General features: G+C 46.3%; 1 protein-coding gene across 1 annotated transcript in view; it reads left to right on the top strand.

Moving 5' to 3' along the window:
• Positions 1-23,318, top strand: part of LOC111152030 (staphylococcal nuclease and tudor domain containing 1) — a 413,353-nt gene that overhangs the window by 290,780 nt on the left and 99,255 nt on the right. Inside the window, exon 16 of the mRNA XM_022510305.1 lies at positions 22,250-22,359. Coding sequence (XP_022366013.1) covers positions 22,250-22,359 — 110 coding nt within the window. The remainder of the gene's footprint in view (positions 1-22,249; positions 22,360-23,318) is intronic.

Genomic DNA, 23,318 nt, shown 5'->3' with positions numbered 1-23,318 from the left:
TTCCTTCTTAGAACCTCCAGTGAAATCAACAATTACTTTATATCTTATTCTGATGATTGCATTCTATTTGATCTATTTTTCTCTAAGTTGTTCAACAGCCTTAGGCCAAAATCATTACGTTCTGACCTGAACAAGGAGATTGGGGAAGCTGGGTTTGAAACTGTGAAATGCAGAGCATGAGTAGGGTGCAGCCAGTACTCATCTTGGAAGGACTGTTGACAGCAAGTGAGGGAGTACTGGGAGGGAAGACTGCGGTTGCATATTTCTCACCAGGGGGCCATAGTGGCATCTTGGGTGAACTAGTTCCCCCTTGTCTGGACTGCCCATGAATTGCAGAGTGTTGAGCATCTTAGCTTCCCCTCAGAAACACCATGGCACCCTCTTTCATCAGGAACACTTAGCACATCGGTAGACCACTCCCACAGTTTTCCGAGTGCTCCCAGAGGATGTCATGCGGAGAGATCTGTTGTTTGGTACCAGCAATGGAGAAGGCGAAAGGTAGAAACCGAGGGAGCACTGAAAACTTCTCCTCCTGGTTCAGGGGCCGACAGTATCCTTTTCAGCTGGACCAATGTGTACTGACAGTGGCATCCAGAAAGCTCGCTGCTGTGGTGCCCTGATGCATCGTGCACAAGATAGTGGCAGGCACGGGAGTGATGAAAAAAATTTTGCTGAAATCACAATGGAAAAAATCAGTAAGGAAGGTAATTTCTGTTTTCACGTAACTATCACTTGTTGCTATCTGTGCTGTAGCTTTCCGGGAGCATGAATAACAGCAGCTTGATTTACTCTCTTCCAACTAAATTTCCTAAAAATATTTCCAGGAGGGCCAACAGGTGTCTTTGGGGTTATCTAATCTCTAATCACCAATGTGGCCGTTTTTAAGCAGTGGTTTGGGCCATGGTTAAATATGCTAGTATTTATCAAGACGATTATCCAATAGCAGTATCAGTTTGTGTAATAATACGTACCCTCTAGAGTATTTCCACGTTCTTTGTCTTTATTACAGTGCTGTGAGGTTGGGAGGGCAGTTGTCGCCGTGTAACAAGTGAAAACATGGAGACTCAGAAAAGGTGTTTCTTGGCCAAGGTCACACAGCTTAATTGAGGATGGAACTGGCACTTAATCCTCCACCATTTCCTCCCTCTCCTTTTCGGAGACTGAGGGAGGAGACCAATTTGATTTGTCCTCTTTGGATGTCAGAACAATGTTTCTTTTTTTATAAAAGAATATTTTAAGCTTTTCAATTCCGATCTTCCATTGAGACAAGTTCTTTATTCTTCTGCCAACGAATTGTGACCTCCTGTCAATCAAGTATCTCTGTCCCCCTTTAACCCACTCTACTCTTGGTTTTGAAAGTTGTCTGAGTAACCGAGACCTGCAGTCCCTGTTGCCTGGTATATGTATGTAATGTTGGAAAAAGACATCTCCATAAGAGTAGGAAGCTGACGAATTGTGGAAGCTGTGGATGAATCCTAAAAATGGCCCCTTTTTACTCTTTCAGCCGCCTTTGAATTTCTCTGCAGAGGTCTTCAAATAGTTCCTACTTGTAATTAAAAAGAAATCCGATAACATGAAAAACTGTGTTTACATTGTAGTTACACATGCAGAGTGTTTGAATAGTTATTATCTATTTTGATTTTATGAAATTATAACAAAATTTGTTGAGACAAAGGATGCATAGGAAGCAGTGAGTTGTGTTTTACTCAGCTGGTTCCTTTTCTGACATAGAAGTGAGTTGTGGCAGGAAGATTCGATATTGTGCTTTCCTAGAGATCCGTTCTCATATGTCCTGACCTGGGCTGTGGTTCTCAGAAGGAACTCGAGTGACCTGCCAGGGCACATGGGTACACTTGGCTCTCGCGCCTCCTCCCAAGTGCCACAGCACCCTTCTGCCCCTTCAAGCACTGGGAATATCAGTAGACTGCCCCCACAGTGGTCCTTGGTACATGTTCCCCTGGCCAGTTATTCATTCTTTAAGTTAGATGAGAGTGCCAAAGTTAATCCTTCTACAAGGCCTCCTCTACTCCATGTTCCCACGGCATCCTCTGCTGCCTCTGCCCTCGCAGGACCCTTGTAACTGCATTGTCATTGCATTGACTATTGCTTCGTCTGGAGTGTTGATACCTGGGGCCCCATAGGAACCTAGTAGGTTGGTGATCTGTTGGTCAGCCTACGCAGCCACTGTGTCCGAAGGAAAAATGTCGTTGTGGAGTGTCACATCTCTCTAGTCAGTCACTGTGAGCACCTTCAACCAGGGAGGGGGTGAGCTGAGCTCATTCTTGGTCTTCTCTCACACATATCCAAGCAAGCAGAACTTGCAAACTCACATGGAAGGTGGTGAATGATTTAAGAGGACACTCAGTGTCTCATCCTGGCTCCGCTCCCTCATATATAAAATGAGAGTGGTGGACAAAGAGAATCTCAGGGGTATCTTACTTACTCCAGCTTCAGGAATTCTGTGATAGATTTCTTTTTGAGGAAGACACTTGAGTGGGTCTAGAGACACAGGAATAGACCCAAATTCTGGATCTTTGATTTATAAGCCCTTTGGCCAAGGACACGGTATTCAGCCTGTCTCTGCCTTAGTTAATCTGTAAATTAATTTACTGTCTGGTGCCTGACACAACAGAAGTTAACACTCAAATTATTATAGTGGCTGTCGTTGCTCTACTAATTTCTTTGTGATCAGTCTCTATTCTCTTGATATATATCAGAAAACTGTATGTAAGCCTAGCTATGATTCTATCAAGTATTTCCTAGTAAATTTTTTAAAAGCCTATAGCCTGTCGGATTATCCACTCAGGAGAGACCTCTAAATCCAGAATTCCATAGGCTAAGCCAGGGCACTGGGCAATCTGAGTGAGATGACGTACATTCAGCCTGAACCGATAGGATTCAATGGAAGAACAACTATCTATCAAAAGCTATGGCTTATTATCTGTACCTTATAACCAAGTTGGCCTGTGACCTTATATAGCTCATTTAACTTCTCTGATTTCCTGTTCCCTTGTCTGTAAAAATACAGAATTGGGGCTTAGCATTTGTAAGTTTCTTTCCAGCTATAAAATGTTGTGATTCTGTGAATGCGTAAGTGATATATCCAAGTGTCTTTGCCGTCATTCGCTTTCCTTTTAGGCTGGAAAGCCTGGAAAGCTAGGCAGTTTAAGTTTCTCTCCCAAGATTGCATGTGTGTTCTAGATCCTTTATACGTGAATTTATATTAAATTGTGGCACCCACCCCACCCCCATCTTCTGCAGAGCACTGGATATTAACCCTTTTCAGTATTAGGTTTTATTTTATTTTATTTTACTTTATTTTTTAAAGATTTTATTTATTTATTTGACAGACAGAGATCACAAGTAGGCAAAGAGCCAGGCAGAGAGAGGTGGGGAAGCAGAGGTGCTGAGCAGAGAGCCCTATGCGGGGCTCGATCCCGGGACCCTGAGATCACGATCCCAGCCAAAGGCAGAGGCTTAACCCACTGAGCCACCCAGGCACCCCCAGTATTAGGTTTTAACACTGACCCCAGATTCTTGCTAGTTTGAATCTTTTTGTGTTTGTTTTCTCATCCAATTTATATTAAGCAAGCAGATCTTCAGTATCTTTACCTCATTTGTTTTTGGGTGTTTTTTTTTTAAGATTTTATTTATTTATTTGACAGAGCTATCACAGGTAGGCAGAGAGGCAGGCAGAGAGAGAAGGGAAAGCAGGCTTCCTGCTGAGCAGAGAGGTGGATGCGGGGCTTGATCCCAGGACCCTGAGATCATGACCCCAGCCGAAGGCAGAGGCTTAACCCACTGAGCCACCCAGGCGCCCCTCTTTCCTTCATTTGTGATTAAATTTCTTGATTAGGCCCAAGTGCCCACTGTCATCACTTGATCATTTTCACAGGACCATGGGGGCAGTGAATTCAAGTGCTCACACTCATTCCTTCTTTCTATAGCCTTTACTGAGCTTTTGCCCAGCCCCAAGCCACCCTTTGCCGGGCAGATGATTTTGCTGGAATTTAGCTGAGTTTAGATGTCACCTTATGCTGTAGCTCAGTTTCCTTGCTATTTGGGGTGGTCCTCGACCTTTATACACATCTTAGAAAACTATAGGCCTTCTCTCTAGAAAATGCCACAGACGTGACCAGAGAAAAAAAGGGTGTGCCCAGCTAAGGAAAGAGAAGGCCTTGAGAAGGGATTGTTTTTCAGAAGTGGAGAAACGGTTAATGTGGCTGTCTTGTCAGCTCAGAGAGGGACAGCGGCTAAAAGCTGGTTTGGAAAGTCAGATACCCCAGTCTTTGAAGGGCTCTGTGTCCACAAGTTTGCTTAAATTGTACTGCGGAGCTAAGTTGTTGACAATTTCGAGTCACGGCCGTTCTTAGCAAATACGAATCTGAAGAAGCCTACCGGTAATCTCTTCAGAAAATAAATGTATGCACAGATTTCATACGTTTCATTAGATTCACAAACACTAGCCTCTCCCTCAGGCCCATCCTTGACCACAGCTCCTCCTCCTGCCCCCGTAGGAATTCCTAAGGTAAGATCTAGGAAACAATGAATGGTGAGTAATGCATTGTCATTTTAAAAAAATTTAGTTATGACTATTACATAGTAAAGTACACGCATCTTAAGTACACAGCTTCGTTAATTTTTATGTGTATAAAAATGTGCATGTAACCCAAAGTCATGTAGCCTCCACCTACATCAAAATATAGAATATTTCTAGCACCCCGGCATGCTCCCTCATGGCCATTCTCTCCAAGATAACTGGTATTCTGGGTTTCTTCTCCATAGATTAGTTTACCCTATTGTCTGTGCGATTCATCTTGTTGTTAAATGTAGTGTCTTTCCGCTCTCACTACAGGATGTATTTAGAAGCAGTTGGTTTTACCACAGTGTGAAGACTTAGACTGGGGAGGATCCAAACTCAAGTCAGGAAGTATGGGTAGGACGTGATTGCCATTGTCCTCGCAAGAGACTCGGGAGCCTGAACAAGGCTGCAGGGTGGGAGTGAAGAAGAAAGAGCAGAACTGAGAACCGTCTAGGAGGGTTCTCATCTATAGAATTTTGTTGGGTACTTGATAATGAAGGATGGGGGGAAGAAAGAGGACTGTTTTTTAGGTAGTAAATAATAGAACATTTGCAGGTTTGATACATTGAGTGTTGCCTATGGATATTTGCAGATTGAAATGAATTCAGTAGGAAGGTCAGAATTAGAGATTAAAACTTTTAGAGTCACCAACTAATGTTGGAATTTGAAGCAGAGGGAGTGAATTTAATTGTGTGGGAGTTGAGTTTAGAGCAGGAAGTAGCTAAGAACAGAGCACTATGAAGCTGCAAGGCTTAGGAAGGGTCGGGAGAAGAGGCTCTGGAAGCAGAGGCTTGGAGCGGTGGGGGGAGCACCAGGAGAAAGGCTTAAGAAGCCAAGGCAAGGCCCATGTCACAGAGTCCTTAGATTTGGGAGGAGAGGAGGCTTGGAAGATACCTAAGGTCATGGGTTGTGTAACGCCCTCTTCCTGCCCCTCCTTTAGCTTTGTATTTCGTCTGTATCAGTGCCTGTCATCTGCACTGAACTGCGTGGATTCCTGAAGGAGAGGAGCCGTGTTCTTCCTGTTCCTCATTACTGTCCAAAATCTACCAGGGTCGACCTTTTACATAGTACGTGTTCACTAAATATCCAGGTTGCACTTGTCTCTGATACAGCCCCAAATTGGATGACCTTCCCAGATCTGACCGCCTGCATCTCCTTGGGGGCTCTCTTGGTCAGGGAGCTCAGGCACGGCAGCCAGCCTGAGTTGTGTGCCCGCTTTTTGGCCGGAGACAGAGATGGGTTTAAAGCCCAGTTCTGCAGAGCCTGTGGGGCCGTGAGCAATACCGCTCTCTGGGAACGCCCTCCTCTTCCAGCAAGCGACGTGGCTCTTTTGGTTACATAAGATGTGTGTGTTCTGGCAAGGAAGAGCTGCCTGAGTGAGTGTTTAGCAGAAATGATTTGTGTGGAGTTATTTTGAGACCCCAGGGGAGGGAATGGCAGCCAAACCCTGCAGTATTTTAAACCGCATCACTCATCTACAGAGATTAATACATTACAGAGTCTCAGCCAGAACGCCACTAACAGAGAAGTAGGAAAGCTGAGGCCCTTTCCGATTTTAAGTGCCGGCTCTCTCCTCAGTGTACACAAGGTGACTTCAGGGGTTTGGACCCAACTTGGTGCCTCGGGGTTCTCCCAGCCTCCTTTGACCCTGTTCTCCTTGAAAGCAGGAATTGGTCGTGGCGCTCTCTCTGTGGGGTCGGCCTCGGCTCACTTCGGAGCTGCAGTCTGATTGTGCTCTCCTCCACTGTATAGGGAGCAAGTTGGTTTTCTACTAGAGAAGTGAATCCACTTTTTGTGGCAGCCCAAAATGTGACATCATTTAGGTGATTGAGCTCCTCGTGGTTCCAGGCTGGCTGGGAGAAATCCCTTCTTCCCCTTCCAAAAGGAGTCACCTTTTTCTCCGGACCCAGGCACAAACATCTGTCTGCTAAGGGTGGGGGAGTTAGGGAAGGTCGCACTTTCCAGCTTAGTGACACTGGGGGAAACAGCCTCCATATGAAACACTTCTCTGTTTTTGTTTTTCTCTTGCCTTTAATGCTGTGGAATTTGCCTCCTCACTCCCCCACCCCTTTTTGCTGACAACTGTCCTCTTTGCCATTCAGGAGCTGGTGTCTCCTCCCTGGGTTGGCTGTGTGAGATGGAAAGAGCCTCCTCCTTTCCCCCCTGCACCCGCAGTTGTAGCCGAAGAATTCCTTGTGCAGGGAACTCTAACTGCCTCCTGACCCCAGGGGGTCCATTTGGGCCAGGGGACATCCAGGCACTTGCTAGACTTTGGAGGGAGGCCCCAGAAAGAAAGAACCGCATCCATAACTGTCCATTTTGCTTTATATTTTTAGAAGACCTACTGTTACTTTAATGACAAAAACTATGGAAACCGAAAAATATAGTTACATAAAGCAGGCAACCACAAAGTACACAGTTTCCCAGAGTCCACAAAATTCCCTACAGAGATGCTCACCCAGACATATTTCTTGTAATTTAGGTGCCTCCTCACAAGCCGCAGGGACCCCAGCACTGGGCGCAGTAGGAAGATGTGAGGGGGGCAAGCCCTGCTGGTGGGGGGCAGGGTGCAGGTGGAAGGAGGGAGGGATTCTCCTCCCATCTGCACCACCCCGACAAGGAACCTCAGTTGAAAACACTTCTGCTTGTGACATTGGATGGGTCAGGCTCGGTGGGGAGTGGGCTGAGGTGTGGTGGAGAGGAGCAGGAAACAGGAGTGAGTGAGAAGGCGCAGACACGCCAACATCTAGTGAAGTTTTCAGGTTGGTAAAAGGGAGCTGGCAGACAGCCTAGCACTTTGGACGCGATGTCAAGGGCATGAGGCAGAAGGGGAGGCTCCTCTGTCCTTGTCCCTTGGAACGAAGCTGTATTCTCCTGTATGCTATGCTGAGGACTCCACCCATTCCTGTGTCTGGTCTCTGCCACGTCGGACACTCCCACTGAGTGTACGTATGCCCGTTGCTGGTCAGTAGGTATGGCCCTAGTCCTTCCCCCTACTAAGTAGCAGTTTCTGATCTGGGCCCTGTTACGACAGACACTGTCTCCTGTCCTAGGCTCAGACCCATAAACTCAGCCCTCAGAGGCGGCCCCCACAGTTTCTCCCATGCTGCCTCCCCACCCGCCACTGCCCTCTTTCCTTGAGCGAGTGAGCACATCCAGGTGTGCACACACTAGACAGGCACACGGGTGCCCTTGGTTGCAGTAGGCACAGGAGTCGTCGTCGGGCAGGCTGCCTGCCTGTGAGCTGCGTTCGCTGCGTTCGGGATGTCTAGCCCCCACTCCCTCCTCGCACACTCCACCGCCACTCCCTCACCTGTCATGCCCTTCTTAATGATCAGGACTTTTGGCAAGCTTCTCGCCCAGGGACTTGGGCTGTCCTTCAGTTGTGCAATAAACAGTACACTAGAGCAGTTCTCTTCTCCCTTGAAGACAGGCGCAGCCTTATGAGACCAGTTAATAGCTCTCACTCGGCTGCCAAAAATCCGGAAGCTTGTCTGTCAGTACCTGGTTTTCTCTCTCGCTGTCCTCCCTTATCTCCCGCTTTTCAACTGAAGCTTTGTATCCAGCATCACAGTTCAAATCCTGGTGCTTTGGTGCCCTGTTGCCACACTGTGACAGGAGCTAAAAAGCCTCATTTAAGTGCAAGCCGTGCTTTCACTGTCCCAGTGGCCGTAGTGATGACTGAAATCGTCGTTTCTGCAACGTTGCATCAGTGGGAAGTAAAGGATGCAGAAATCCTGTTCTTTCCCTTGGGTCTCCCAAACAGGGAAAATAATCACTTCAGTAGAACAGTCTTTCCCTGATTTCTGCAAAGTGGATTCTAGGCAGTGGTTTGGATTTGCTGTTCCCTTTTATCCCCCAGAGCCCAGTGAATGAGAGAAGGAAATGAATAGACTGCTTGTCACAACACCGCCAGGGGCTCCACAGTGCCCCGGGCTTCTGCTGAGACACAGAGAATGCAAGGGGGCTGGAAGGGAGGCCAGGGCAGCAGGCGGCCTTCCCCAGGATGGGCTCCACCTCTTCCACACAGTCCCTTGAGGGCTTCCCTTCTCCCTCAGCCCAGGGATTCCTCCTGCACTCAGGAGCTGTGGGTAGCGCTGCAGCATCCTACCTGGAGTAGAAGTGCAACTCTGCCTGCTCAGCCCGCTCACGGGGAGGGAGGGCTGGGATGCAGGCTCCCCACACCTCCCCTCCACCCCAGGCAGTCCCACAGAGGCAACACCTTTCACCTCCGATGAAGGCTGTCCACAGCAGCACGTTAGAAGGGACGTCCCCATTGCACGTGGCCCAGCTTCCCATCAGAATTTTAATTAAGTCAACTAGAAAGATATTTCCTGTTGACGATACCCTTCATATTATCCGGGCTGTGAGAGGAGAATGAGCAGAAGGGTAGGAAATCAAAACCCATGTCTTGTGAGGACCTGGCAATGTTTAGCTGGGAGAAAATAAGACATGAGGATGAGAGGAACTAGAAGTACTGTCTTTACATGTTTGAGGGGCTATCAAATGGGTAATGGATGTTTTATATGGTCCCAAGGAAGTGAGCCAGATTTCAGAAGGCCTGGAATGTCAAGATTTTGGAGTTCTGACTTTATAATAGGTAAACTATAGGAGGCCACTGACAGAGTTTTGGGCAGCATATTCTGCTTCAGGAAAATTGACCTGATACTATGTGTAGGAAGAATCCATATAGGGCAAAATCTAAGACAGGCAGGTAGAATGTTCTTGCCTAGAAGTGACAGGCGCCTCAACAAGCAGAGTTATGTTGACGGGTGAGAGGATTCAGTGGACTGGACAAGAGCTTGTGGAGGTGATATGCCTGGAATTGACAAGAGGTGGAAGTCACTGAGTCATGCGGATCAACTAGGGGCAAATCAGAGGTGAGGTCTTTAGACTGGACGGTAGTACTGAAACCGGAACAGGAGACAAGGGAAAAAGAGGAAGAGCAGTTTGGTTTTAGACATCCTGAGCTTCGGGTATTGGCAGGACCTCCCAGGAGACGTATCTGTGAGCCATTTGGGATTGGGTCTGTGGCTTAGAGGATGGTCTGTGGGTTCTGCAGGATCACAGTGATGGAGAATGTGAAAAAGGGTGAGCCTTCCCAGAGATAGTGCAGACCATAAAAAGAGAGGGGTCCAGGACATAAGGGAGGGCAACAGCAGGGGACAAGACAAGCAGCCCAGAGAGCTAGGACACCGGTCAAGAGAAGCCAAGGGAGGAAAGAGTTGCACTGCAGGATGGTGCTGAGAGCCATGTGGAGATCAGTGGGGCTCCTACCGAGAAGAGATTATTCAACTGGTGAGTGAGGCGGTTACTTTTCTAGGTAGTTTCAGTAGAAAGATAAAGTCTGAGTACAAAATCATAGGAGTGAAGGCTTTCTGTGAAAGTATGATAGCGCAAGTATATTGTCAGGGAGTGGAGAGGAGCCATTGTGGCCAGGAACAAAGAGTGACAACTCTGGAAACTTCAAGTTTAGAGCTTATGGGATGTAAATTTTGGGTGGGGAAATTGGAGTCTGGTGGAGGAAAGCGGGAAAAAGGGGGAAGAAAGATCACACATATAAGAGAGGGACATTGCCAAAATGAGGTGCAGGAGAGGAAGGTCAAGGGCATATGCCTGTGATTTGTGTCAGCTGCCCCAGCCTCTCTCCTTTGAGCCATGTTTCCTTTCCTCTTTCCTTCTCTGTTACAGGATTGTAGGCTCTTTTTAGTATTGTTTTTATTAGTTAAGATATTCTTATGCTGTCACCTGTTCTGATGTTCTAGTCCTGAGAAGTCGAACTCTGCCTTGGGTAGGTTTTCTTTTAACCAGCAGACAGCTTTCCTTAGAGCAGGAGTTGGCAGACTTTTTCCATAAAGGGCCACATAGTAAATGTTTTAGGCTTTCTGGGCCAGATAGTCTCTGTCACAAATATTCAACTCTTCTGTTGTACCATGAAGGAAGCCATAGACAACAAATGAGCGTGGCTATGTTCCAGGAAAATTGCATTTATGGAGACTGAAATTTGAATTTCATGTAATTTTCACATGTCACAATTTTTTTTTAACCATTCAAAAATGTAAAAACCGTTCTTACTTAGCTCATGAGTTGTCCAAAAGTAGGCCGAGGCTAGATTTAGTCTCTAGGAAGTTGTCTGCTGACCCCTTACGTTATGCTAACCAAAAAATAAAAATAAAAAATAAAGCCCACAGCCCGGAATTCAAGCTACTTTTCAAGGATGGAATGTATTTGTGTGTCAAAATCAGCCTGTGCTCTTGAAGAACCTTAACCTTGTCCTTTCAGAATTCCTTTCTTTTTGCTTATTTTTATTTATTTATTGCTAAGTTACGTTAGTAAGGTAAAGGGCTCTTAGTGAGAGATTGTCTGCTGTCAGAGTTTTATTCATTGTCCTTCCTTGGTTGGAGGTTGGGGGGGGGTCTTGGTGTTCCTGACACCAGCTGGTTTCCTTTGCTCCAGTTCTGCTAGCCGCATGTACTGATCAGACATTTGGATTTCACTTTGCCTGAGGAGAAGCTCCGAACAATTTTCTCGGAGTGAAGGCTCTAGAAGGGCAATAGATTGGAGGTACACTCCACACATCTCAGAAGCATTTTGTTCAAATAACACAACACAGCTTGGTTTAGAAAGTCACTCTAAATTTATTCAAGTAAGTAGCTTTCATATTTGGCTGCCAGGTGGGTGTCAGAATACCTTCTGGAAGCTTCTACTTGCAAGATCCACATGGGTATTTCCTATGGCTTTCTCCCGACCCTGTGGCTATTCTCTGTCAGCCTGGACAGTATATTCATATTCTCTTTCTCTATTAACATGGAATTTAAAAGACCAAGATTAGAATTCTTCAGTGCCAAAAATGAAAGCGGGGAAAAAAAATACATCTAAGTTTTATTTGATTCAAAGATAAAGTTACATGTTTAAAATAAGTCAGAAAAAGCAGAAGTTGAGGTTCTCATAGAAACCAGCTCCTCCTCGTTGCTCAGACCTGGGGTCTGTGCTTGTCGGGCGCCGTCTCCATGGTGCCGCCGTGTTACAGAAAAGCCTGCACCCTGTTGATTTCTCGTCCTTGGAAAGACCATTGTAACCCTTGCTTGGGACCTCCAGGGCTTCGTTTTCTAGGTGACATCCATATCATGAGGTGGTGGTTCTGATACAGGCACTGAAGAGGAACTCAAGGGGGAATTGGGGGTCGGCACAGTTTTTTCCTACGCCCTCCTGTCTCATTCCTCTCCAAGCTGCTGGTGGTGTTATTGCGGCTGCTGCTTATAGCAAACCCAAAACAAATCTGTGTACTGGGAAGCAGACAGCCTGCCATCCCCAACCCGCCCCCCCTTCCCCAGACACCCCCAGAGACAGATTGGCCGGATTGTTTATGGCCGTGCTCTTAGGATGCCACTAGGAGGGAACGATCTTGTTAATCAGTGAGAGTTTTACCTCCATTTAAAAGTCTTTGTTTTCCGATCCTCTCTGCAATGGGGAGAATTATAAAAGGTTATTCTGATGCTGGCCCGATTGTGATCTGCTGCACCAGCTCCATCTGAATTTTTTTTTCCCTTTTGGGAATGATTCTTCAGTGCCTAAAGCCAATGATAAATCAAGTTCGGTGAAGCCAATTCTGCACACTGCCTGGCTAGACTTCGAGCCAGAAATTCAGCAGAAGGCATCTAAGCCGTCCCTTCCATGTCTCCTCCTTAGAAGTGGGCAGTGGTTTAGCCTTGAACACCCACTCGCCTTAGAGTCCTAGAAATAAAGTTACTAGATTTCCTTATGAACTCACCAAATGTCCTGAATAGGACATTGTTACAACAGGTTTGTTGCATCTGTTTCTGCTAGGCTTAACATCTCTGGCATTCATTTAGGAAAAACAGTTACTGAGTATCAACTGTGTTCTAGATACTGGGGATACACAGAGATCTGGCATTTACTTTACCTCAGATAATTGTAGAGTGGGGATCCACCATCAACAGGCTAACAACAGCTGGAGATGAGACCTGAGAAGGCAGCCCGGTCCTAGTGGTATAACGCCCATGACTTGTATCAGAGAGTCTTAAGACTGTTTAAAGCCAAGCACTGTACAGCAGTTCCTCCTTAGCCGCGGAGGAGTCGTTCCAAGACCGCCAGTGGCTGCCTGAAAACCACAGATAGAACCCAACCCTATAATGCACTGTGGTGAGTGCTGTGAAGTGTGTAAGCCTGACGATTCACAGATCTGTACCTCTGGGGCTAATAATACATTATATGGTCATTAAAAAATAAAATAGAATAAAATTAAAAAAAAAAAAGAACCCAGCCCTATACTGTGTGTTTTCCAGTACGTACATATCTGTGATAAAGTTTAGTTTATAAATCACGCACTGTAACATATTTACAGCAGTAATACAGTTGAACAATTAAAACAATATACTGTAATAAAACTTATGTGAATGTGGTCTCTCAAAATATCTTATTGTACTATACTCAGGTTTTGCGTGATGATGTGAGATGATAAAATGCCTACATGATAATGTGAAATAGGGGGAATGACGCAGGCACTCTGACATAGCATTAGGCTACTGTTGGCCTTCTGACAGTACGTCAGAAATAGGATCATGGGCTTCTGGACTGCACTGGACTGTGGGTAACTGGAACTGCAGAAAGTAGAGCCATGGATTGGAGGGGGCTACTGTACCTCCTTTCTGTAGATGCCTTCCCTTCACCCCCTTCCTTTCTTCAGGGGAGGCCGCAGTGCTCATCGTGTCATGAAGACTGGGTCTTATTGCTTCTCTTCCCGATTAACTTCAGCTTCTAGTCTTTCAACAGATGCATCAAACATTACCAAATCAGAACAATCCAATAAAAGTCGACCCTTAACAATTGGAATTATGAACTAAAAACAGCTTCAGTCTCTGCTCTTCCTCAGTTCTGATGCCCTGACTACAATTACTACCTGAGGAGCTGGATCCCTTTAATTAGGATCCCTTCATTCTTCTTTTATCCCTTTATTCTGATCCCCGAAAGAGCTTTAGCAGTGACATGTTCCAAAATTGGCCCACAAGATGCTGCCTCCCCTGAGGTAACAACAGCAGTTCAGAGAGCGAGGGAGAGAAAAAGAATTTGAGACCATGCAGAATCCTTGTTTCATTTCTGACCCTTTTAATCCAAGTCAAGGCCTCATGTCATGTAGAACTCACTCTTAGGAACCAACTGGTCCACCATTTGCCTTGCTTTTTGGGCCATTTTAAGAAATATAGGACCAGCTGGCCCTAATGGGATGATTTGCAGCTCTCAATTGTTAACAGATTCACTGACAACATTTGCAGTTTGAGGTCTCCAAATTAGTTCTGATTTAAAGCTTATGAGAGAGCAAGCTTTTGGTGCATGAGCTGTGTTACGTTTCTGAGAAGAATGTGGTCTGTTAATTTGGTTTTATATGTATATTCAGGTGATAACTACATTCTTTAAAATTGGGCAGATGGCCTGTCTGCCTCTGAATTTTGTGCCATTGACTTCAGAGTTCTGGATTTTGTTCTTGATGCTCGGGGAAGAAATAGCTGTCTAAACGTTGTTAACACCAAAGAATTTTGAAATTGACTTGGACATAGTTAAGTGTTACTTCTCTAAGGCTACATACAGAGTTTCAGTGTTTTTTTAGTATATGTGCTGCCGAAGCGAGCACTCAGTGTTTTATTCTCTATACATACTTGTGTTTTGCTTTTTGGTGGTGGGGGGAGGAGGATGGTAAGGGAAAGTATAGAAATGGAACTAATTGAATCCGGGGCTAAAAAATCTCTGCTGAGAGTCTGTGAATTATAAATTGGCTAGCCGCAGCAGCAGGAACTCAGGCAGAGGCATTGGAGTGCAGTCAGTGTGACAGGAAGCTTATTTTGGTGTTCTTTCTTTGCCTTGCCTTGTCCTTGACGTTTACTCGGGGGGACTGTGTATTTAAAAAGAAGGGAGAGGTGTCTACAGTTTCCATCTGGGAAACTTTTACAGCATTCTTACCCAGGGTCTTAAAGGCAAAGGATGAAGCTGTCCTACTAGATGAGATGGTGTAGTCTCCCATCCCTTTCCCAGCTGTCTGTTACCCAGCTCTGTACCCAGCCCCACTTTAGCTGTCAGCCAGGGACGTGGCACCTACTAGCAGATAACGCTAGTTGTTTGTTCTGGAAGTCCCACCAGGACAGCCATTTTGTCTGGTTTGATCAACCAAAAAATGTGCTAAACTTTTAGGGAGTAGCATTTAAAGTAGAGATACTTAAATTTGAATATTATTCAAGAAATCTTTCCCAAAATGTAGAAAACAGTATACCAGCTCCCTGGTCTGGGCTGCTTTCTCCTAAGCAGAGGGATGGGCTTAGTTGCCACATTTCAGTTTTACGGTCAAAAAAAAACAGCATTTTCATTTCAGTTGGGAAGCTTATTTATAACCCAGTAGTCATCCCCACGCTTAGTTTTTCTGATATTTTGTCCAGATTTTTCTTTCCCCTAATAATTACACCCCACATTCTCCAGCTAAGCATTTTCCCTCCTTTCTCATGTTTACACCTCTCAAATATTTGCAGATTGTTATCTTGTCACCCTCTTAGTCACCGCTTAGCCGAACTGTACAGATTTAGCACCTTTTATCTTTCCTTTAAAGGCAGGCCTCCCCGCCCCTGAGTCATTTTCCACTGCTCCCTTGAAATGTGCTCCAGTTTTCTGCATTTCCATGTGGCCACACAGCTTCCTATAGCAGAACACGGGGTTCTAAGTGGGGACGGTTTCCCTCCTTTGTTGCATGGAAACTGAGCATCTCTGCCGCGCTCCGTCCTCCAGCCACACCGGCACTGCTGGTCGGCGCTGACCTCTCCCGTGCTGTGTTTCGGCTGCACAGCCAAGTGTGCCGAGCTGAGGACCAGTAGGGTAAACGAGTGTAGCTGTGCTTGCGTTTTTTTCCTTGAAGTGTTATGTAACCGTGGGAAAGTGGGATGTAAGGAGTCAGGGATTCTTCCGGCCCCTCTCCTGGTGTTTGCATAACGTCTACATTAACCCTGACAGTTCATTAGCCATTTCCTTTTCTGTGTATTTACTTCTTTCCAGAAGTATTCTCACCCGTGCTCACTTACTCAGCATTTCTTGAGAACCTCTGTCTGTGGTGCTGCTGTGTGCTCGGCGGCGCTGTCGGATGTTGGAAAGAAGAAAATCTGAATGACACAGTACCCAGCCTAAGAAGCAATTCGATTTTAGTTTTATTTGGGTTGCAAATACCAGGTTGTCATATAGGCTTGCTGATGGCAGCAGTAAGGGGAGAGCAGATTTCTGGGAACATACCGGAAAAATCTGACAGGGTCCAAGGTAAAGCCCAGTGTCCCAGCTTGTGGCACCCAGAAGCTGACTGTGGCTCTGCAGTGGCTTCAGGCCCTTCCCAATGGGACTCCGGTGGTGGTACTCCAGTGTGGATGCCACTTGGTCCCCTTTGCTTATTGCCTCCTTCCCCTGGCTCCTAATGGGCTTATGTTTTGCACAATGCTGGGTTCATATTCCAGAAAGAGAATCTTTTTGGCTCACCCGTTACCTCCCATTTCTATTTGGACAAAGTTCTTTGCCCTCTGCCAGACTGACGACTAGAGATCAGCCACCTCGAGTCTCGTGCAGCTGCAGCTCTCCCTCTCTCCCCCGGCCAGCCCCCTGTCAGTCCTCACCTTCAGCTTTGACCACTGTCCCTAGTTTGTGGTGTGGAGAGGACAGAGGCCAGGGTTAAGGGCTAGAGAATGTAGTTGCCTGATGCCTTAGCAAGGCTTGGCATGATGAGCCCCGTGATTGACTTGTTGCGTACATTCTACCAAGAGGCTCCCAGACACACATGCACCTGTCTCCCGTAGTCCACTTAGCACGTGTTATTTCTTAGCATTCTGCAACCTGTAATCTTAATAGTAAATTAAGTCACCAATCACAGGCCTTACTCAATGGTAGAGGAATAAAATGTTTTCTTGCTGGTGATTAAGCTTTATTGGCACAAAGGCTTCTTTTTCATCAGTGAGTGCTCCACTTCCAGCACAGGGCCTAACCCAGAGTGGGCACCACTGTGAGTGTGTGTGTGTGTGTGTGTGTGTGTGTGTGTGTGTGAGTGAAGTGGAGGGAGGGGAAAGTCTGCTGAGTGAACTGCAGCATTTTGCTGTATCCTAACTGGCAGAAGACAAAGATCACGTCTGTGAGCTTCCTGCACCCTTCCCTCAGCAGCATCCAAGGCGGTAGTGAACACACTGGACGTGAAGTAAGCACCATTGACTAATGCTTCCAACTGGTTATTGTTTCCACTAGGGTTTTGTTTCCTTTAGTTAATGCCTGGTCTCTTTGCTGGACAAAGTGCCAGTGGGAAGCTGTCACTTCTAGCCAAGGCAGATTTGCCACACTTCCCTTTAGCTCTCAATAAAGGAAAAACCAAAGACACTTTGAGCCCAGAGGCTTAATTATCATAAAATTCAACATACAACGTAAAATGTTCAGAGCTATACATGACTCTCATATAGCCATCAGCAGAATCCCCTATATAGCCGTTATCATATCATTAACAAGAATTTGTACTTCTTGTTCGAAAGCTGACTGACCAAAGTGTTTGTGTTAATTGACCTAGTTAGTCAATGTCTCTGAATGTATAATTTCTCTTTAATAGAATGCTTTATAGCCCAGCATTTTAAATTTGAAAGGGGGCACCCTGAATTCCAAGAGTCAAGCTTTGGGTGAGGAATCTCAAAAGGGCATAGCCAAAACTGTAGGATTTTATCTCCACGGGAGACTTTGGAGTTCCTTTATCTTATAGGCAGAGGCCGTGAGGCCCAGAAAGGTTTCATACTTCATCGTGGCAGAGCAGAAGCCAGCACCATGATGTGCTGATAGCTAGTGATGCACTCTGTCTTCCTGAGCCACACAATATCAGGCACGTCCTCTTTGTTACTGTAAGTCGTATTGGGCAACCATCATTTCCCGGAAAGCATAAGAAAGACATGAAAAAAATGGGTTTTTAGCTGTAGGCAGACAGGTCTGTAGGGCTTTAAAGAGGTCAAGGAGCCAGATGGATTGGGAGGGAAGGATGCGTCTTACCTGCCCTTCATGGGCATCCACTGAAAAGCTCCACAGGGTACAGTATCTCTTCATTCTGGCACACTCCACAGTAGGGAAGGAAAATGTGTTAAGAATGTTTGGGATTTTTTAATGTAATTTATGTTTAAAAAATAAACATAATATAATTTATTTTTTAAACAAAAATTGTTTTTAGTGTTTTGGATAGCTTGTATGTGTCTGGGGTAGGTTGGCAGTTAACCTGCACCTGTGGCCTACCTATGAAGCCCAGCAGAGCGGATTATGTCCCCAGCAGCAGACACTACTATGCCTGTGCATTCTAGGAAAGACAGCTAGTAGTGGTAATGTGCACGATCCAGAATCGTGGGTACTTTCTCACCTGGCTGGGGAGAGCTTCTGGAACTCCAGTCATCTCTGACTTCATATTTACAGTCTAGGGAGCTCTGCATTGCTGCCTGTCAGTCTGTGCTGAGCTGCGGCCTGGCGTTTGCTTTCTGAGAACTCAACTTTCTTTGCCTTGATCTGTTTTCTCTAATTCTTTCCCCCTTTCTTTTCTTCTCTCTCCTTTTCTCCTTCTCTTCTCTTCTCTTCTCTTCTCTTCTCTTCTCTTCTCTTCTCTTCTCTTCTCGCCTCTTCTTTCCTCTCCTCCTCTCTTCCTCTTCCTCTTCCTCTCCCTCTCCTCTCCTCTCCTCTCCTCTCCTTTCCTCTTCTCTTCTCTTCTCTTCTCCTTCTTCTCCTTCTCCTCCTCTCCTCTCCTCCCCTCTTTTCTCCTCTTCTCTTCTTCTGTTCTCCGTATTGGTAATAGAGCAGCACACCAGGGATACCAGCCCAGTAGTGCAGTCTTTGTTTAAATAAAGTTGCAGCAGGGACTGGGCTGACAGTCTGTGTCTTCCTTCACCTGGTGTTCAGCAGCAGCAGCTGTCCTTCTGGCTTTTGGAATGTTAACACTTGTTTGCTTTCCTCTCTTAGTAGACAGTGTATTTCTTGCCCTGCTCCCTGATCCCTTGGGATACAAAAGCAAGTCCAGAAGCTGAAAAATAAGCACTCACTGTAGCCTTTGAACTCTGTAAGGGGGCCAGCAGGGCTCTCCCAGGCTTCTATCTTCACCTATTAGTTAGTCTACACCAGTGTCAAGCTGAGGGCCTTGACCCACTGGAGTTTTAATTCAGTGTTATAACCATCTTTTTTTCTCTTTAATGAAATGGAACAGAGGAGATACAGAGCATATCACATGTAGTCAAGATTAACCATTGTTTTGTGAGAACTTTGTTATATGTAAGTTATATACCCGTACATAAATGTATATATGGGTCATAATAAAATTAAAGGTTTGAAGACACCCAACTACATAGTTCTTTATCTGTAGAAGTACATTCTGCCTCACCCTGCTCAGGCCTTGTCTTGACAGTCTTCCTAGTGGGGAGTTTCCCCCTTCCCCCGCTTTCCCTCCTCTTCCCACTTCCTCTGCTCCTGAGCATGGAAACTGCTACCACGGTGGCCCTAGTGCCCAGCAACCTCCGCTTCATGTCCAGACCCCGGCTGTGCCTGCACTCCCTGACCCTGCTCACCTGTTCAACGAGAGATGGAGGACCCAGACCCTGAACTCCTACCTGGTCTCCATTATGGGTTATGACACCCTCTAATTAAAGTGTTGTTGAACTCCAGAACTGGACTTTTTCTCAGTGGCTTTAGCATCTGGCAGTCTAGGATTCTGAAAGGCCACTTAGTAGCTTTGTGATTTCGGGCCTTGTGTCTATTTGTATAGAGAGGGTACTCAATAAATACTCATTTTACACCTCTTTTTTTCCCCTTAGCACTCATACCCAGGTTCCCACTCCCATTGGATGTGTTTTTTAACATACAGCCTCTCCCTGTCTGTCCTGAGCTGAGATGTGACAGTTTTGACTGGAAAGGGGTTACTTTGGAGGAGACAGAGGAGAGACAGCCCAGAAGAAAAGGAAGTAAATGATAAAAGCAGAGATAATACTCTTGTTCTCAAGCAACTCTTCTATTCCCTCTCCTATCTTTTACCTGTCTGCCTGACAGGAATTAATATGTGTCAACGTGTTTACTTTTTTCCACTCAGAAAGGGGCAGGGAGACCACCTGCTTGTGCTTCCTCTTCTCGAAGAGCTGAGGATCAGCTGCTGGCAGGTGGAGGGGCCGCCTCGGAAAGGCCCTCCTTTGCCTCTGAGTCCACACGGAGTGCTTGGGTTTTGGTCACCACAGGTCTAAAGGTCTCTCTCCTGAAAGTCATTTTTAATCCATTTCAGCTTGATTGGTTTAACTCCCTGGACTTGTTGAGCCATCTTGCTTTCTGGATTTACTCACTTTGTGGTCTTCAGGTTTCGTAGAGAGCTACTGGGATCTCTAGATTTCTTGAGATTTCTGAAAACCAAGATCGTGATATAGGGTAGACTGGGTACATCTTCTGAACCAGTGAATCTCAGAAATCTTCTGTGCTTTTTTTTTTTTAAGTCCTTCCCCCAATTCCTGCTGCCCAGTCAGTTGTCCCAGCTTCCTCTCCATCCCCAGTTCATAACCACCCCACCAACAACACCCAACTCAGCCCCACCCAAATGGCTGCTAAAGGTCAGAAACAAACTGGAAACTTGTTTTAATGTTATTCTTGTTTTGCAGCAATGCTTTATCTGTGGATATGTGGCCAAAAAGTTCAGTAGAATTGTTTCTTTTTTCTCTCTGACAATTCTGTTCTTGCTTAGTTTGCAGATAAAAAGTGTTTTTGGCTGTTGATGTTGTAGAAATCATGGGCTGTCTTTCATTCAGTTTTACTCTTTCCCCATCTCTCCCTTCAAGGTTAATCTCAGGTTCTTCGACTCTGAGTTTATTGTTCTCTTTTACAAAAAGCAGTTCCACTTCTCCCATGCAGCCTGGCGCTGAAGTGCCCAGAATGAGGCAGCCCTAGCGATCTTCTTGCCCATGGGACACTTGGGCAGGGCCTTCTGCTGTCCCACGTGTGCCTTGGTGGGAGAATCACCCTGGCCACCAGCCCAGGCTGCTGTCCTGGTACAGTTGCTGGCCTGCTGCTGTTCTCCCTCTCTGCTGCTTCGTTTGATGTGCTGTATTCCTTTTGTGAGGCCTTGAGGCTTGGAGAGAAGGCTCTGTTCTTGAGCTTCTGAAAACCCAAGGTATAAACGATTCCCTTTCCTCTGAGCTTCATGACCTTGAATCCATGCCGTGGCAAGAAACATGAGCAGCAGCCACTCGGCTGCATCTAGAAGAAATATGTATTCTGTCCCAGCAGCAGTGGCCCCTCTTCGCCCAGAGGCTCCCCCGACACCCTGCGCCAGATATCTTCTACCTGCACCTAAGGCTGCTTATAAGTGAGACCTAATACCTCCTGGTTCTGCCTTAGGCTGCGGCAGGAGGGACCAGCAGCCTTCGGAGACCTGGGCATTCTGTGTATCCTCCCCCATACTTTGATCATTTCCTTTCACTGTGTCTCTAGCCTAGTTCAGCTTTTTGCATTAAAATTACAGCTGCAGTATGAATTTTTTGGAAATTCTTCCAAGTAACTTGGATCTCAGAATGTGACATATTTCATGGTCTGTCTCCAGTGACCACTGTTAGTGATAAATACATTTGCAAAATGAATGCCTGAATCAAAGAGAGAAAGAAAAGGCAGTCTGAGTTGGTTAGTTAGCACCTGTGTTGTATAAAAGACTGTCCTCGGATATAAAGAAGTGTGAAGAACGGGATCCTCAGGGATCTTACAGGCCGGGTATGGAGTGAGAGACAACTGAGGTTATGAGCGTGGGTGATTACTACAAGCGGTACTACTAATAATAATGGTGTAACAATAAGAGGTAAAGCATATTACACCTCTCCATATGCCAGGCATTGTGCTACTGCGTATTTTACGTACATAATCTCCCCTGGTTCACTCAGCATCCGAGTGAGGTAGATAAACTATTCTACCAGTTTTGCAAATACGACAACTGAGGCTTTGAGTGGTTTAATAACTTGGCTAAGGTCACAAAGCAAATAAGTGATAGAATTAGGATATGAATCCAGGTCTGTCTGCTTTCAGACACCTAATACTTCCTCGGTATTCTGGTTTTTTCCTGTTTCTCATTCTGAATGAAAAACTGATGGTACTGTTGTCCAGACTATAGCCAGAGGACAGTAGGGGAAGCTTATGAAGAGAAAAACGACACTGAGTTAACACTTGTGAATTTGACGTGAAAGTCGGGTGGTTAAGAGAAGTTATCTAAGAGTCCTCTAGAATGGCTCTCAGGAGGCAGAATGGCTGGGGAGAGCAGTGTAATTTAGGTGAGAGAGCCATTTCTAGAAGTGCTGGTTAGGGCAGTGAGACAATCGATCGGACTGTAAGGAGTGAGGAGCACAAGATGGGGCGCACTCCACATCTGCGTGTGCCTGTGTTCCCTGCGCATCCTTATTGGAACTCCCCAGGTCCTCTTGGTAGTCGTCCGGTGCAGGGACTAAGAGCCCCTGTCTGTTGCTGCGGCGCTGGCAGTGTTGGGTTTTCCCTCTGGGGCACCGTATCTCGGATGTGCTGGCATTCTGCTCTAAGTCCTGCCCTGTTGGAAGGGTCAGGGGCACTAGGCCTTCTGGGCCCCTTTTCATCACAAATTCTCCTTCTCTCCTGACACAGGCATCGAATGCCCCAGAGGAGCCCGAAACCTCCCAGGCTTGGTGCAGGAGGGAGAGCCTTTCAGTGAGGAAGCCACACTTTTCACCAAGGAGCTGGTGCTGCAGCGAGAGGTGGGACATCTTACAGTTGCTTCTTGTATGAAGAGGGGTGAGAAAATGGGGCTCCCTTGGTCTGATGTCTTTCTGCCACGTCAGAGATCAGTCTGTCACTTTTTCTAGTGCTCAGCCTTCCACGTCCACCATCCGTTGTGGGTCTGCCCACCTCCTGCTTCCTTGAGCCCTGCATCATTGACCAGCCACCCCCAGATCACCCCTCACCGTCAGCGGCCTGGGATACGTGGCAAACGCCAAGCCCGCCTAGCCAGCACCCTAACGCAGAGGGCTTACAGCTTTGCAGCCCTCCTCCTCGGCGAATTAGCCCAAGCTGCCTGCCTCCAGCTGGATTTAGAAGCTTGACTAACCCTGTCAGGGGCCAATTTTCTTTGAACATTTATTTGTATCTTTGAGTAATTGCATTTTCTGTAGCGGGTTTTCTGACTTAATTTAATTGTATTTCTGTTTCTGCCTGTTGGGCTGGCTCTCGCAGGCGGGAGTTAGGCTTCTCAGCGGCCGTGGTGTCCATCTACCTGCTAATTTTTTATCAAGTCATAGTCAACAGATCCATCTTCTTTCCAGGAGTGTTCCAGTCATTCATCCTGCTCGGTGGGCACAAAAAAGGAACAGTGGGGGAGTGTGCCGGGCTCAGGCTGAGGATTTTAGATCTGCCTTTGTCCTCATTTCTTTTACAATCAAACCCATAGGGTCCCTTCTGCTTTCAGGCAGGATCATAATATGCACAGAGCTAGAAGATTATGGGGTCCAGGAGGTTCGCTTGCTCCTGGGTCTTTGTAGGTCTTTGAGATCAGACGTGTGGGCTTTGGGACGTTCATAAGCTTCGGCATATCTCATTTTGATTTGAATCACCAGCAAATGTATTGGGTACTAGAGGCACAAGAGAACAGGGTAGTCCAGGATACCGTGTTGGACTGCCCTGGCCTGCAGAAAACCCCCTCTTTGATTGCTGGCTGAGC

This window comes from Enhydra lutris, unplaced genomic scaffold (assembly GCF_002288905.1).
Source record: "Enhydra lutris kenyoni isolate GAN:26980312 unplaced genomic scaffold, ASM228890v2 scaffoldscaffold27, whole genome shotgun sequence".
Taxonomy (NCBI): domain Eukaryota; kingdom Metazoa; phylum Chordata; class Mammalia; order Carnivora; family Mustelidae; genus Enhydra; species Enhydra lutris.
This window is presented reverse-complemented; position numbering and strand designations above follow the sequence as displayed.